General features: G+C 56.6%; 5 protein-coding genes across 5 annotated transcripts; 3 read left to right on the top strand and 2 right to left on the bottom strand.

Moving 5' to 3' along the window:
• Nucleotides 1-4404: 4404 nt before the first annotated feature.
• EsH8_V_000349 (uncharacterized protein) lies at nt 4405-5655 on the bottom strand (the record flags this gene model as incomplete). Its single annotated transcript, XM_083272865.1, has 1 exon — nt 4405-5655. One exon carries the CDS (start codon nt 5653-5655, stop codon nt 4405-4407), a length of 1251 nt encoding a protein of 416 aa, XP_083125580.1.
• A 3370-nt stretch (nt 5656-9025) lies between these two features.
• Nucleotides 9026-9882, top strand: EsH8_V_000348 (uncharacterized protein; the record flags this gene model as incomplete). Its single annotated transcript, XM_083272864.1, has 3 exons — nt 9026-9074; nt 9268-9635; nt 9703-9882. 3 exons carry the CDS (start codon nt 9026-9028, stop codon nt 9880-9882), a joined length of 597 nt encoding a protein of 198 aa, XP_083125579.1.
• Nucleotides 9883-10416: 534 nt separating this feature from the next.
• Nucleotides 10417-11358, top strand: EsH8_V_000347 (phytanoyl-CoA dioxygenase family protein; the record flags this gene model as incomplete). The annotated part of the gene is made up of 1 exon (XM_083272863.1): nt 10417-11358. The coding sequence occupies one exon, from the start codon at nt 10417-10419 to the stop codon at nt 11356-11358; it is 942 nt and encodes a 313-aa protein (XP_083125578.1).
• Nucleotides 11359-11560: 202 nt separating this feature from the next.
• On the bottom strand, nt 11561-12751 carry EsH8_V_000346 (WKF domain-containing protein; the record flags this gene model as incomplete). The annotated part of the gene is made up of 1 exon (XM_083272862.1): nt 11561-12751. The coding sequence occupies one exon, from the start codon at nt 12749-12751 to the stop codon at nt 11561-11563; it is 1191 nt and encodes a 396-aa protein (XP_083125577.1).
• A 727-nt stretch (nt 12752-13478) lies between these two features.
• On the top strand, nt 13479-14544 carry EsH8_V_000345 (proteasome core particle subunit alpha 1; the record flags this gene model as incomplete). Its single annotated transcript, XM_083272861.1, has 5 exons — nt 13479-13485; nt 13556-13618; nt 13734-13828; nt 13889-14101; nt 14158-14544. 5 exons carry the CDS (start codon nt 13479-13481, stop codon nt 14542-14544), a joined length of 765 nt encoding a protein of 254 aa, XP_083125576.1.
• Nucleotides 14545-14643: the final 99 nt, after the last annotated feature.

Below are 14643 nucleotides of genomic sequence, written 5' to 3'. Positions count from 1 at the left end.
ACGAGAAAGGAAAGAACGCGGAGTCGGTCGAGTCTACGCTGAAGCCGTGGAATGAATGGCAACGGCCGGGCGGTTGAGGTGGAGGAGGAGAGTGGAAGTGAGAGAGAGAGAGAGATAGAGAGAAGTGAGAGGATGAAAGAGGGGTGTGAGTGAGAGAGAGACAAGGTCAGAGCAGAGTAGAGCGACGCAGGCGGATGATGAATGATGTCGGCTGGGATTGTTTCTGGCGGCGGGCGACATGCAAGATGCCAATTGGAGTGGGGGAGCAGGTAAGAGCTAGCGAAAGGTACCAACCGATGGTGCCCTGAACCTAGACCTGGGACCTTGACCTGTGCCTGTTTCCAAGTATGAGCAGCTACAAGATAGCAAGCAGGACAGCCAGCCCTGTTGCCCTGGTATGTCTGTTTGTCCTTTGGTAGCTTCCAGGATGGCCTCTTTGCGCCCTGCGTCTGGCTGGGCCGGCTGGGCTGCGCTAAGATGGAGAAACCTCTCATACCCCCCCCCCCCCCCTCCACCGGTTGACGCTGCGCCAAGGCACCCGCCAAAACCGCACTGTGTGTGGGTGCGTGCAGGGACGGTCCCAGGGCCGCGCGTGTGGTGGCTGGGCGAATGAGGGGTGGCTTCGGACCCCACCGGCTCCACCGGCGAACTGGATTGGGGAATATGCTGTGGCTGGTCGGGGTTGGGACAATGCACGAAATGCCCAGTCGTGGCCCTTTGGGAAGCACCAAACAAATGACAGAAGCTGGGCACTCTGATCGAAGCCTGAGACGGCGAAACGAAACCAGGGCTATAGTGACAGCCTGCGAGGTGGAGCTTGACGTTTGATTGCAGAATCGGTCATGCCATTCATCCATCATCCATCATACGCCGCTCCATTCGGGCGTGTGTCGCTCGAGGGAAATCCGGGAGGCTGGTGGCTGGGCCGCCTTCCTGGTTTTTTCTTTCCCTTCGTTATTTCCTGGCCGTTCTCATCAAATGCTTCCTCGACCTTGGCAGGGGCCACGCCCGCTGCCCTTTGGGGAGGGGGCCACCCTAGGACGTATAAAAAATATAATAAAAATAAAAGAGAGAAAATGAAGAAAATGAGGTTGTCCTCGACCGTGACAGGGTTGATGTGCCGTGGCACAGGGGTTACGCGAGCTGAACCGCAGGGATTCTCTAAGCCCAAGCCCGTCCCCAAAAACTTTCTTCACCATCCCATCACCCCCCCGTCACCCTACCGCCGACAATCGCCGTCCTCGCTTGGGGTGAGGCCATGTCGTGATGCCACCCGAGCGCGCCAACCAGGGCCTTATTGCTTCCCGCGATTTCCTCCACTGGCTGGCGTCAGGGGGCCCAGCATGGCCGTGTCGACTGTGCCACTTGGGGTCACTCTATTTCTCACCAAATGTCGACGGTTGGGCCATCGGGCGTGACTCGTCGTATTGTGCATTCCCGCTTCTTCGAGATACCCCGTTATGCATGGGAATAAGCGAGAGCAGGACAACACCGAAGCGGGCCTGGGACGAAACGCGGGACGAGAAGAGCCCACGGTGTGCGTTTTGGCAGTCAGTCTTCGCCATCTTCAACCATGAACGAATCGGATCATTCCTCAGGCCAGAGTGCGGTGGCTGGTTTATGAGCTGGCAGAAGCACCATGAGACATACATGCTTTCACTGCTACATTGTGCACATTGCATAGGAATGGAGCTCCACGCGAGGCGGTCTGCCAAAATGCCCTCTCGACGGCGGTTTCATAAGTATGCGGCGATACAAGGCACCGCAAAAGAGGCTTTGATTCCCAAGATCCTCATTCTTGGCTCGGTTCATCCGTACCCGCGCAAAGGTATGTGTGCATGCGTGGGTGGTGCGGTGGTGGTGGAATTCCTCAACTCGAGGCCGCCGCAGTGGACAAGCAAGTCCCTCCTGCTGCCCGCACCTGCAAGCAGGGGATATGCACATCATCCCGAACTGAGCCTCACAGGCTGACGCGCCCCAGGGCCCGAAACTTGCCCCCAATGAAATCCTCGCCCTCCAAGTGCCCGGCGATCCGGCCAGAGAGCGCGGCCCCCCAATGATCCTCCGGACGGGCCAATCAACCGACTGCCAAAGCCCTTTCTTCAAGAGTAAAAATCATGTCACTGTCTCCGTAGCGTGTCCCACCAGCCAACCAACTCGTAGCGGCCGAGTTGCGAACAAGACCTCTCTCATCCCGCGCGATCGAGCTCCCCACCGCGACGTCCGCCAAGAGCTGAACGCTGACGTCTCTCCCCCCTCCCCCCGCACCAAAATAGCAGCACTGGGAATTATAGTGATAAAAAAACGGTACCACAGAAAACCATAGCCGGGTCCCCTCTTTTTTATTTTTTTAAGCTTCAAAGAGGTATCGCGATTTCCCGTCGAATGGGGAGGATCATCGCCGCCGGTTTCGGGTAAGAAGGGGTTGCCTGCCTGCCTGCCTGGCCTATTCTTAAATCCCGCCTTGGGCTCTCTCGTCGTGGCCCTGCGCTCCGTACACTCCGGCCCTGGCCGCCGGGCACTTTGCATGGGGGATTGCGTACACGCGTACGAATTCAGATGTGTACACGCTCGTGTCGGGTGGTTCTAGACAATTTCCGTTCCGGGAGGCATGTAAATGACGATGAGCGTCCCCCCTCCCCGGATTGAGACAGAGTCTTGAACCCCGGCAGTGCAAGGCGTTCTCGGGTCTACGTCCGAGGATAAGGTGTTGTCTCAGCCCGATGTTGTATGGACGTCACGTATCAAGCAAGTATCGAGGTTTCTTTGCTTGTGTGGAAGGAGGACGTGGGATAACGCCATGAAAACGTCTGTTTCGTTTCTAGCTCCCAAACACCTCGGTCTGGTGTGCCCGTGGCGCGTCGTGTCCTCGGGCCAACGGTCAAAGACTCCCCAAACTAGTGCGCAGAGAGAAGAAAACACACCCTTCTGACGCAGCACAGTGCCCGCCTCTTAGTCGTCTTTTCTTTTTCTTTTCGACTTGTTTCGAGGGACTAGTTTCGAGCGACTAATTAGTTTCCTGTGTCTTGTCTCTTTTCCCTCCCCCAATCTGGCTTGGGGCTGCTTCTTTTCCGTAGCAACGGACGCCGCCAAACAAAGGCCCTCCCCCCTCGGAACTGAAACTTCGGACCCAAAGAGCTGTAAGGGACTTGAGCACCGTTGCCGTGGAAAGAGAGACTCTTGGTGCCCGCAACGGCCATTGAGTGAGAAAAAAAAAACCCCCCATCGGCGCCACCCCGAGACAGAGACACTGGGTTTCAGGGAAAAGAAGAACTAGAATTGGCGTCGATAACGGTACGAAACACACCCCCCGCGGTTCATCTCATAGGGGGATGGATTGACGAACCGGCGAGCCGGGTCCACGGTGGACGGCAGACTACCCCCCCAATCCTCTCACCACCCTCCGGGAACCACTTTGTTGCCGTTCTCGACGGCCACCGCCGAGTCGGCATGACATGCCCGTGGTTTCGCGGGGACAATGACGTCGGCGCAGCCCGCCCGGCACCCCTCCCGCAATTTCCATCCCAATCGTCGATTGCCTCGACTTTTCGCGATTTCCCCTCTTCCCCCTCGTGCCCACATCGCACCCGTTAACGAAATAACACACTGTGAGATATGGAGTCCTCGGGCATCTCGCCCTCGGCCCAATGTGGGCAGGAGCCATCCCGGAAGAGGTAACGAAGAGAAAAAAAACCCTCCCGAAGAAACGAAAAAAAAAAAGAGAGAGGTTGGAGGGAATTTAAAGTTCCCACCCCAATGATACTCGATCTAGACCTCTCCCCCTCCTCGGCCAATAACCCCCCCCTCTCCGGGTTCAGCCTTACACTTTGCATGCCATTTCCCACCCAACTGTGGATATGGCACATCAGGACATCGGAAATGGGACATACGCTCCCTCTTGGCGGCCTGAAGGGCCAAGATATTTCGCCCACACAGAGTTTGCGTCAGATGCGCAAATTGCCGGAGCTAAACCTCCATTCCACATGGCCCTGCCGAAGAGGGATGTTGCTTGGAAGATGTCGGTCGGGGGCACCGCCCCGTGGCATCTTGCACGTGGGATTATACCAGGTTGGGCATCAGCTCGTGGTTAGTTGCCCTGCCGCGCAACAACTGGTCATGGTGGATTGCGATTCACAAGCTTCAGGGGACGACATTGGTTCGAAAACAGGCTTATGGTCGGCGTCAACCTTGGCCCTTTCATTCGGCGGGCTCTCGCTTTGGGCCCTAATCCAGTATCCCAGTTCTATAGATGATGTGATGTATCTTCAAGCCGGCTCAAAGGCTCGGCATATCCCAAATGTAACAAACGCTCCGCCCGTGTGTCCTGGGTACCTCACGCATGAGTTGGGATTTTCTCCCCCCCTATTTCGCCCCTGCCAGAGCGGTCGCCCGCGTAAAGGCAGTTCAATCACGCAGTTCCAAGAGCTTCCCAACCTCCAAAACGCCAACCATGTCGCCGTGGTCCAAGACCGCCAGTATGGAATCGGACTTGCAGACGTACTCGCCGTCGTCCGCCGCGCCCTGCATATTCCTCACGAAATCCGCCGCCCGCCGTATTGACGTGCCCGCCGAGATGGAGAGCATCTCGGCCCTCGGCACCAGCAGGCCGGGGATGTCTCGCAGGCTCCGCGCGAAGTCCTCAGTCGCCAGCTTCCGGATCCGGCTCGGCGATGCCACATCGTCGCCGGTCCGCACCCAGCCCGTCGCCGAGTCGTACGCGGCCCGGAACACGTCCGCGCCGACACTGTCCGCGCAAAGGTCTGAGGCGGCAATGTCGGTCCAGGGCACGGCCAGATCCAGGATCGTCTGCGGTTTCCGGAAGGCGGCACCGATTGCGCCACCCGGGTGGTTCTTGGAAAAGACGTGCGAGACGCTGGGGTGCAGTTCCTGCGCCGCCGCGATGGCGAGCGCGTCTCCGACGGCCAGAGCGACCGTTGTGGAGGTCGTCGGGGCCGACACCCCGAATGACGCCGTTTCACTCTCGTGGACTGGTGCGGGGAGCAGAATCGTGTCTGGCCTCAGTTTGATGAGCTCGCATGTGTCTGGTCTAGTGTGCCCCGTGAGGATGATTAATGATGATGGCTTGTCGAGGTGGGGTAAAAGGCCGAAAAGTTCCGACGTCTTTCCAGAAAATGTGATGAACATGAGAATGTCGTGTCTTTGTATGATGCCAAGGTCGCCGTGGAGAGCGTCGATTGGGTTCAGAAACACTGATGTGATCGACAGGCTGTTGAACGTTGCAACCAGCTTGTTGGCGATGTGGCCAGACTTGCCTACGCCCGTGATGATGAGCTTGCCCTTCTCGCCTTTGTGCCGCGTAATTGCCGCAACGGTTCTGTTGAAGCCGTCCCGAGCAACCGGGTCCGTCTCATACAGATTCGCAACTGATCGCAACGCTGCGGCCTCTGTCCTGAGCACATGCGTTGCCGCGTGGAGCCGGTCCTGCACCTTAGCGGCGCTTTCGTCGGTCTCGGGGATGTCGTTGGGCGATCCGAGACTCAATTCCTCCAATCCTTCGAAGAATTCCACTTCTGGGGGGGAAACCGGTGGTGAGGGTGGTGAGGGAGGCGGCATTGAGTCGCAGTGAGTTGCGCCAAGAACATAGACCGCGCTGGTCTGCACCGGTCGGTGCTCCATGTGCCGTTGGTCTCCCATTGCTATGATGGTTGGTTTGCGACTTGCAAACACCAACCCCAGTTTTTTTTCTTTCTTTTTCGCTACGGTTGGCGCAAAGTTGTTGTCGTTGTCGTTGTCGTTATCGTCGTTGTCGTCGTCCAGAAAGGAAATCGTCAACTTCGTTATCGTTATCAATACAATGGAGCCAAGGTATCGCCGTGGCCAGGATTCGCGATAAGCGTTGTCCTTCGGGTTGTCGGTTGAAGAGATGCAAATCGGTAGTGGTAAACCGCCGCAATAAGAGCCCAAATCACCGGAAATCGGTTCGTGGGGAGCAGCTTGAATCAATAACAGGGCAGGGCCAAAACTCCATGACGCTGAGAACTCGCAACTCGGGGTTTATGGGAACTCGTCCGAAGCGCGCGGTAGAGTTAAGGAAGAAGAAAAATAATGGAATACGTAAGTTATGTAGCGTAGAGCCAGAGGACCCTGCGCTGAATTGAGGTAGCCATCCCAAACTCACCTTAATTGTTGTCCCCTCCATTCGGGGCTACCCTTGACTTAGCTTCGAGCGTAGTGGGTAGGGCCCCGATCCGGCTGCCTTGACTGGTCGATAAACCCATCCTTGGTGCGGCATGTCGCGCGTTTGAGGGATTGCTCTGCCCGCCCTGCCTCTGGCGTGATCGAATAAGACCCGGTGAATGGTTCACGGTTGGTAATCAGATTCGGGACGGACAGGCCTGCCGGCAAGCCCTTGCGCTTTGTGAACAATGATGGCGTTCCCACCGTTTCCGGGCAATTGAGTCAGGGGAAATTGGGCAGACCGAACAAAGATACGGGCGATAAAGAGGCTTTCCCCCCAAGAGATAGGCGGTCGGCATCACAAGCAACCCCGAACCTGCCTGTTTGGTGGGGTCCCGCAAGTCTATGATCCCTCGATGTTTCTCGGAGCATGGATTCTGGCCATCGATGTGGCCCGAGCCAAGCGATGATGCGCGCATTTGGCAGATGCCAGAATCGAACCCCCTAGTGTAGAGAGCCCCTGGTTAGGGTTCATTGCAATGGGAATTCGCTCCCGTCTGACCGCTATGTATGTTCGAGATCTGCAGCTCCCTTTCTTACGAGAATTACTCGTTGATGTTGAGATCGGATCGGATTTCAGCGGAGATTTCGGTCGAGTTTTCAAGATTAAACAGATCGCTGGGGCACCCTGCCACCCTGGTCCCAAGTCTTTGACAAGACCGCAAAAGGACCGACCTCCACTTCAGGTTGCGGTCCGCTTCCACGGGTATTTGGATGATTGTCATGACTGGCCAGCATTAAAGTTTCTTGTTCTTAAGTGAAGAAACATTGCTCTCGTTCTTGAGTCGCGCATGGCACCCATTCAACGTACGTTCAATGGCGATCAGCACCTCCTGGTCTAGTCAAGAGATAAGTTCGGCTCCCACTTGGAGGTCGGACATTATTATAAAAGGAAGCCTGCAGCCAATTAAGTCGTCTGTGCGCTACACGAGTTTTCGAATTCGTGGACAGTTGAGCGATCGCTGGTGCCCTCCAGGTACGAGCCAACCATCGTGCAGTCCCATGTCTGCGCTTACGATTCTTTCGCTGCGGTGCGCCAAACCCCCAAGCGGCCATGATTTAGAGCATTTGAATACCAATGCCAATCCTTCGTAGGCAGGCTGTGATTTGCATCAAGATGGTAACAGGAGGAGGGAGGAGGGTGAGCTGTCGTGACCGCTCCATCGCTCATATCTTCTTTGATTTAGCAGTTTCATTTGTTGCCAACATGCATTTCGGTGTGGTCGTCACCATGGCTCTCAGCCTCACTGCGTGTGCTTTTACACGGCACAGACAGCTCCGAATCCTGCCCCAAGTCAACGACACAGAAATATGCTGTGGAAGGCCGGAACGAATATGGCCTTGCCGAGGTGAGATCGGCAGCTGAGGCGGCTTGCCAGCACGTGGAGGCTGGGACAACAACCGGCAGCTCGAACAATGCCCATGCGTTTCGGACCCAGAAGGGATTCGACTTTGACGGCGTTGACGGCGCTTTTGTCGAGTTTCCGATGAAGACAAGTGGCGCGTACAAAGGCGGTAGGTTGGTCGTCGATTTGAGTTCTTGGTGCCTAGCGGTACGGCGATCGGCGATCTAGCACAGGCCCTAAATTCGGTGCTTGCACGGCAAGTACGGGTAAGACGCAGGTTGCCAAGCCAGAATAGTGGCAGGGCTGTGTCCCCCGACCACTGGAGTTTTGGCAGTGCAAACATCAATGTGAGGCTGGAGTTGGCTTGGTCGAAGCGTCGTTATCTTCAAGTAGAAGAGCCGACAGAGTCATCGTGAATGAGACGTATGATCTGGCGCGCCAGACAACCCGCTCCGGAGTCGAAGGCGATGCCTTTGTAAGATGCGCAAGCACCATTGAATAGTTTGAAGACGTCAAAGTTGTATCTGTTAATCGGTGCCGGTTGCTGATAACGGCCTTGGTATTATTTACCCCCACGATCTCGGCCTTTGAAGGAGCTGTAATTTTTTAATGGCGGTTAACACGGCATTCTATGTTAGGCAGGCGAACAACAATGCCACATTGTCCATGGCAAGTCATTGGCAAATGTGTCCTGAATTCCCAAATTACAGATTCTGTGGAGTTCAGCCTGTGACTCATGCCCCCTGGGAAATGGACTGTTTGGTTCATGACAGCGTGTTCTTCGTGAACTGAGGCTGCGATGAAATTGCTAAGGAGGAGTTGGTGGAAGAGGCCGGAGCTCCTCTGTCGCGATGTGGCTCGTGCAGAATAGAGCGGTGAAGGCCAAGGCGTCGCTCAGGTAGAGAAAACAGGAAGGATTGTTGCTCTGTCTGCCACTAACAATTTCGGGGCAACGCTAATGGCAAGGCAGTCTTGGTCAGAGCACGGCGGTTGCAGCAGTGAGTGGTGGCCGGTCTGTGATCTGTGAGGTGAGAGATGACGGGAGAGCAAGGAGAGGTGGGATGGGGGTGGCATTCCCCCCGTGGCATGCATGTCGCTGCAACAACTGATCTGCAGGCTTACACTCACAGCTGTACTGCGCACGTACTGCAGCCTGTTGAAGTACCTTGAGTGGCTGCGGATTTGTTTGAGAAGCCTTGTACCTCTGCTGGGGCTACTACCATGCCCACCACATGCGTAATTGTCCACGACTTCCCGATCCAGGCAGGTAGCGTCATAACTGCACCCAGTCTGCCCACCAACCACTGAGAGACCATCCCAAGGTTTTATCGAGTTGCCCCCTTCCAAGGTAAACTTGGCCATCTTCAATCCTGCCTCACCCATCTCTTTTCCAGGCAGAAAGGAGGGCAAAAAAGAGACAACTTTGCTACACTACACCTGATCGTGACTGTCTGTCCCCTTGTCGCCGTCTGACTACGATCATGACACGAGTCTCCGTCTACAGCGCTGCCCTCGTGGCTTTTGTCGCCGGTAAGTACTTGCTTGCTTTTGATTTGCCACCCTGTGTAGGATGGGCGGGGGGGTGTCCTCTCCACATCGTCATCGCTGGTGCTGAAGCCCAGACCTGGGGAGCTGGGCGATGTACGACGTGAGACGTGAAGCATTTTCTAGACGGGAACCACAGCGCATGACTACGATGCTGACTTTCTCTCTTCCCGGTCAGCGACGGCGATGATTATTGCGTCCATCACGCTGCCTCACTGGGTTTCTTACTCCGTTACGGCCGCCGACGGCAAGGAATTCTCAAAACACATCGGCCTGCACCGCGTTTGCTCCAATGTATACGATCCGCCATGCCAGGAGTTTCCAACCGAGGAGTTGTGCAGCAAAGGGGGAGAGCGGTATTTCTGCTCCATGTGGCGTTCCGTCGGGTTTCTGGCATCGTTCTCAACCATCCTGCATCTTGCCTCCGTCGTCACATTTGTCGTCATTATGGGCGGCGGCAAGTACAAGCGCGAGACAGGCTGGAAAATTCTCGCCGGGCTGTTGCTCCTCGTTGCCGTTATTGAGTTTACGCTGATGGGCATTGTGGTAAGTGGGCATCGGAATGCGCTCAACGTGGGAAAACGTAGACTAAACATCACCCTTCCTTTCGCAGGCATACCTTTACGATAACGACGAGCAGTTCAGCGTCCCTGGCTGGGGTCTGGACACCTCTTGGTTCCTCTGCACCGTCAGCGCGTCAATTTCGGTTCTCTGTGCTGTAGGATTGGCCATCTCTGCATTTATACTTCCCCCAGAGGAGGGCTATGAGTTCCTCCACGACCCTTTGCCGTAGGCGACATATCATTAGACCGTAACATTCATCGGCAAGGTTGGAAAGAGGGATGTGATGTATGCGCATAAAGGAAATCGGCGTCATGATTTGTTTTGGGGACGCATTTGTTTGCTTCAAGGTGGGGAGTTATCTTACGTTTCTAGCGGCAACTGGTTTGCATCTGGTATATGTACCAAATAATCTAGTCTATACACAAATACATGTGAATTATTAAAACTCTTCCAAGTTACACCTGGACCGTGGAACGTGTTGCAAGGCGGAAAGTGACAGACAATCCTGAGGCGATTGAGATAAGCGCTTGGGTGCTAATGCGGGGCCGGGATCCCCGCATTCACATCTGCCCACTCTCAGTCGGCAAACATCAAACGGTGCGCCACTGCAAAACGTGTACGAGCTTATCAACCTCTTACAAGTCTTAGAATTGCTACGAGACTCTTTTTTGATTTGAGAGACTTTGTTTTGAAATTTCACGCTCATTTTGCAGCCTCCTAAGAAAACCGGCCGGCTGTCTTATCGACACTTCGACTCTTCACCATGACCGTCCCTTCACAGGATGCCGGCCTCACCCCGGAGCAGCTGGCATCTTTCCACCGCGAAGGCTACCTCATCATCCCAGGCGCCCTCTCCCCGGAGACCGTCTCAGGCCTGCTCGCTGAGACCCACTCGTTGCTGGACAACTTCTCCCTGGCCGATCACCCCATGACGCGCTTCTCCACCGGCGAGAAGGCCGACCACGTCGGCGATGACTACTTCCTCACCTCGGGCGACAAGGTCCGCTTCTTCTTTGAGGAGGACGCCTTTGACGACTCGGGCAACCTCGTCAAGCCAAAGGCCCGTGCCATCAACAAGATCGGCCACTACCTGCACGTCCTCTCCCCGCCCTTCGCCGCCGTCTCGGATCCGAAGGCCAGCGCGTCGGGCCCGGCGAGGGGCAATCCCGCCGCCGTGGCCCGCAGCCTGGGCTTCCGCGACCCGCGGTGCCTGCAGAGCATGGTCATCTGCAAGCAGCCCGAGATCGGCGGCGCCGTGCCCCCGCACCAGGACTCTACCTTCCTGTACACGGACCCGCCGTCGGCCGTGGGCTTCTGGTACGCCCTCGAGGACGCGACGCTCGAGAACGGGTGCCTGAGCTTCCTGCCCGGCTCGCACCGCTGGGCACCCGTGGCGAACCGCCTGGTGCGCAAGGCCGGCGACGCGGGCACCGAGATGGTGGCCAACGAGGGGCCGCGGTTCCCCCCCGGCGAGGAGTACGGCGCGGCTCAGGCGGGCGAGGATGCGTACGTGCCCGGCGAGGTCAAGGCCGGTGACCTCGTGCTGATCCACGGCAACCTGCTGCACAAGAGCGAGAAGAACCTGAGCCAGAAGGGGAGAATCATTTACACTTTTCACGTCATTGAGGGCGAGGGCACGACGTATGACCAGAGGAACTGGCTGCAGCCGCCCGAGGCCGGGTTCACCAGGTTATTTGCGTCCTAACGTAGAACTTTTGTGGGTATCCATTGGTAGAATCAGTCTGCCCCAATTAAAACCAGATTTCCTCTATATCCTAATTTCGTGGCAGCAAGTGGGTGTGGTGATGGGTGGTACAGGTATGTTGCATGGGCTGGTACAATTCCCTCCGTTTTCTCCTTCTTTACGACCGCTTCGCGCCTGGCCGCTTGGCGTTCTCATCATTTCCCTAGCTTTCGTCCTCGCTACTGTCGTCCTCGTCTTCCGAGGACGACGACGAGCTGCTCGAAGTCTCGGCCTCGCGTTCGGCAGCTTGACGCTGCACGTCTTCCTCATTGTCAGAGTCGTCTGACGAGCTGCTGTCGCTGTCCGAATCGTCGTCCGAATCGTCATCAGAGGACTCCTCCGAGCTGGAGTCCATGTTGGTGCGTCTCTTGCGGCGACGAGTGGTCGTTTGCTTCGTCCCGTCGTTGAGTTTGACTCTCTTATCGACGGACTCCTCCTCAACGGCCGGCTGGGCCGACTGGGTTGTCTCCTCCGTGTCGACGGTCATGGCGTCGCTGTCCTCGCCCTCGGACAGCTCGTTCAGTATCGTCTCGGCCCGCATACGCTTGACGACCCGTTGGGTGATGGCGACGTCCGTGGACTGCGACACAAAGCCGGCCTCGTCGAAGCGCTTTCTCTTCGAGCCGGAGCCGAGCTGCATCAGGCCGGCCAGCACCTTTTCGTACTCGGACTGCTTCGACTCCATATCCGGAGTGCCCTCGGGGAAGCCGGCCTTGCCCTTCTCGGTATCCTCCGCCTTGACCTCCGCCGCCGTCTCCCTCAACCGCGTCCTCGTGAAGCCCTTCAGGTCTTGGATGTACTCGTAGAAGGTGCCAATGTCGCTCGAGGGGATCGATTCGGGGAGGAAGACCCGCTTCATGAGGATCGTCTGGTGGTTCTTGTTGAACTTCCACGTCTCACGGGACGACTTCCAGTTCCTGAGGTACTCGAGGGACGGCTTGATGTCGGCCTGCGGCTGCTGCGTTGCGGGCTTGGTCGACTTGGTCGGGCCCTTCCTCTTCTTGGTCAAGTCGGCGCCGGTGGGGTTCTTTGTGTCTTCGGTAAAGGAGACGGACTTCTGCTTCCTCAGGGTCGGGGTTGCATTGCTGTAGGTGTCGGTGCGGGTCCTTTTGAAGGGGGAGTTGAACGCAGGGGGAGTCGATTGATCAAGACGTTTCCTTTTGGCGGCGGCGGCGGCCGAGGAGGCGTTGGCGGCGTTGAAGACGGAGCCGCTGGCGGCCCGGTCGTGGTGTTGTTGTCCGTTGGGCTTCGATCCCTCGGCAGAGGCAGGGCCGCCAATCTCTGCGCCGGATGCGGGCTGCTTGAGCTTGAGGCCCAATCGTTTCCAAGCCGGTACGTTTTGGGCGGAGGACATGATGGGCAGCAGGCACACCCTCTTTTTTTTTTCTCAGATGTATAGAGGGACGGAAGGGAGGGGTGCTCTCTGGGGCCGCTGCTCTCTGGATCGGAATTTGCTGTATGCGCGTCTGGCTGGACGGAGGGAAAAATAGGGCAAAATCGGGCGGCTTCAATGCTTTCCACGTGTAATTAGCCTATTAGATTGGAATGTTGTGGCCTGGTATACAGCAGTCCTATTGGGCGCAGTATGTGGTGCTCGACACTGGAAAGAGAGTATTGGGAATGGTCAAACCCTCCAGTACTTTTTTTTTTCATCTGGTCTGAATGCCGCCTGCTAAATTTTTGGAAGCAAGATGCGTTGTCGTCCCACAGAGCAGGGGTCCCCGCTGCTTCCTAGTCATGTGCGGTACGTACCGGAAAATGCCGAGCAGAGTCGAATTGAGGTCCCTTATGTAAGCCCTTACGTCGCTAGGTTGCTGCCTTAGAAGCTGTGACCCTGGCAAGGCATCAAGTCAGCCTTCCCGTTGGGCCACTGGAGCTTCCCGCTGCGTTGCCTCGCCTGCTCCAGGCAAGCTCCTGCAAACGCGTCGATATCCAAGAGCTCCGTCAGAGCTCGACCCCGACTTCACACACCACAACTACATCCATTTTCCACCCATAAACGACTTCCTCCAGCTCGCACCTGCTGGTTACGATTTTCTTAGACGTAATTCGACCAACGTCAACTCAGAAATACCGCCAAGATGTCGGGTGCGTCCTGCCATAGCTGCCCTCGACCCCTTCGTACCTCAACCATAGCTGACTTGTCTTCTTCAATCAGGTGGCTCAGCCTACGACCGACACATTACGATCTTCTCGGAGCAGGGAAGATTGTACCAAGTCGGTATGTGCACCCCTTTACCCACGAATCGAATACCCCTCCCTGCGGTGATGCCATCATGCGGGGCCGCAACAGCATGGCTTGTGATCGACCCAGCTGACGATACGGGTCCGAATAGAATATGCCTTCAAGGCCATCACAGCTGCCAACATCATGTCGATAGGCGTCAGAGGCAAGGACTGCGCCGTCGTCCTGTCTCAGAAGAAGGTTCCGGTATGTTGAGGATGTCAGTGGAGTCGCAGTCGTCGGAAGAGGGACTGACCCAATCGCAAGGATAAACTCATCGACCCCGCCTCTGTCTCGCACATCTTCCAGCTCTCCCCGTCCGTCGGCTGCGTGATGACAGGCTCCATCGCCGATGCCCGTGCCTTCTCTCAGCGAGCTCAGGGCGAGGCAGCGGAGTTCCGGTACAAGTACGGCTACGAGATGCCTGCCGATGCTTTGGCCAAGAGACTGGCCAACATCAGCCAGGTTTACACACAACGAGTAAGCGGGATAGGACCCCGGGATTACTTTGGACCAGTGACTTACGAGAGGTCTAGGCTTACATGCGCCCGTACGGAGTGGCAACGACCCTGATCTCATTGGATTCTGAGTTCGGACCCCAGCTGTTCAAGTGCGACCCCGCGGGATACTACATCGGCTACAAGGGCACCGCGGCCGGTCCCAAGCAGCAGGAGGCGCTCAACCACCTCGAGAAGAAGTTGCGTAACAAGGATCACGCCCCGGGCGATTGGACGGAGGTTGTTGAGCTTGCCATCACGACTCTCAGCACCGTCCTGAGCATGGATTTCAAGAAGGGCGAGATCGAGATCGGCATTGTTGGAGGGCCCCGAGCAGACGGCAAGGAGGGTACGAGTCCCAGCTTCCGGATTCTCACCGAAGACGAGATCGACGAGCGGTTACAGGCGATTGCGGAGAAGGACTAAGGTGGAAGAGACAAACCCCAGCTGGTGGAAGCTGGACATGGTCGGTGCGTCAGATGATGCGTCCAAAGGCAGCATTGATTCGACTACAGATCAGATCAC

This window comes from Colletotrichum jinshuiense, chromosome 5 (genome assembly GCF_051148585.1).
Source record: "Colletotrichum jinshuiense chromosome 5, complete sequence".
In the NCBI taxonomy this organism is placed as follows: Eukaryota; Fungi; Ascomycota; class Sordariomycetes; order Glomerellales; family Glomerellaceae; genus Colletotrichum; species Colletotrichum jinshuiense.
Note: the sequence above shows the minus strand (reverse complement) of the source record. Positions and strands in the feature narration are given on the sequence as shown.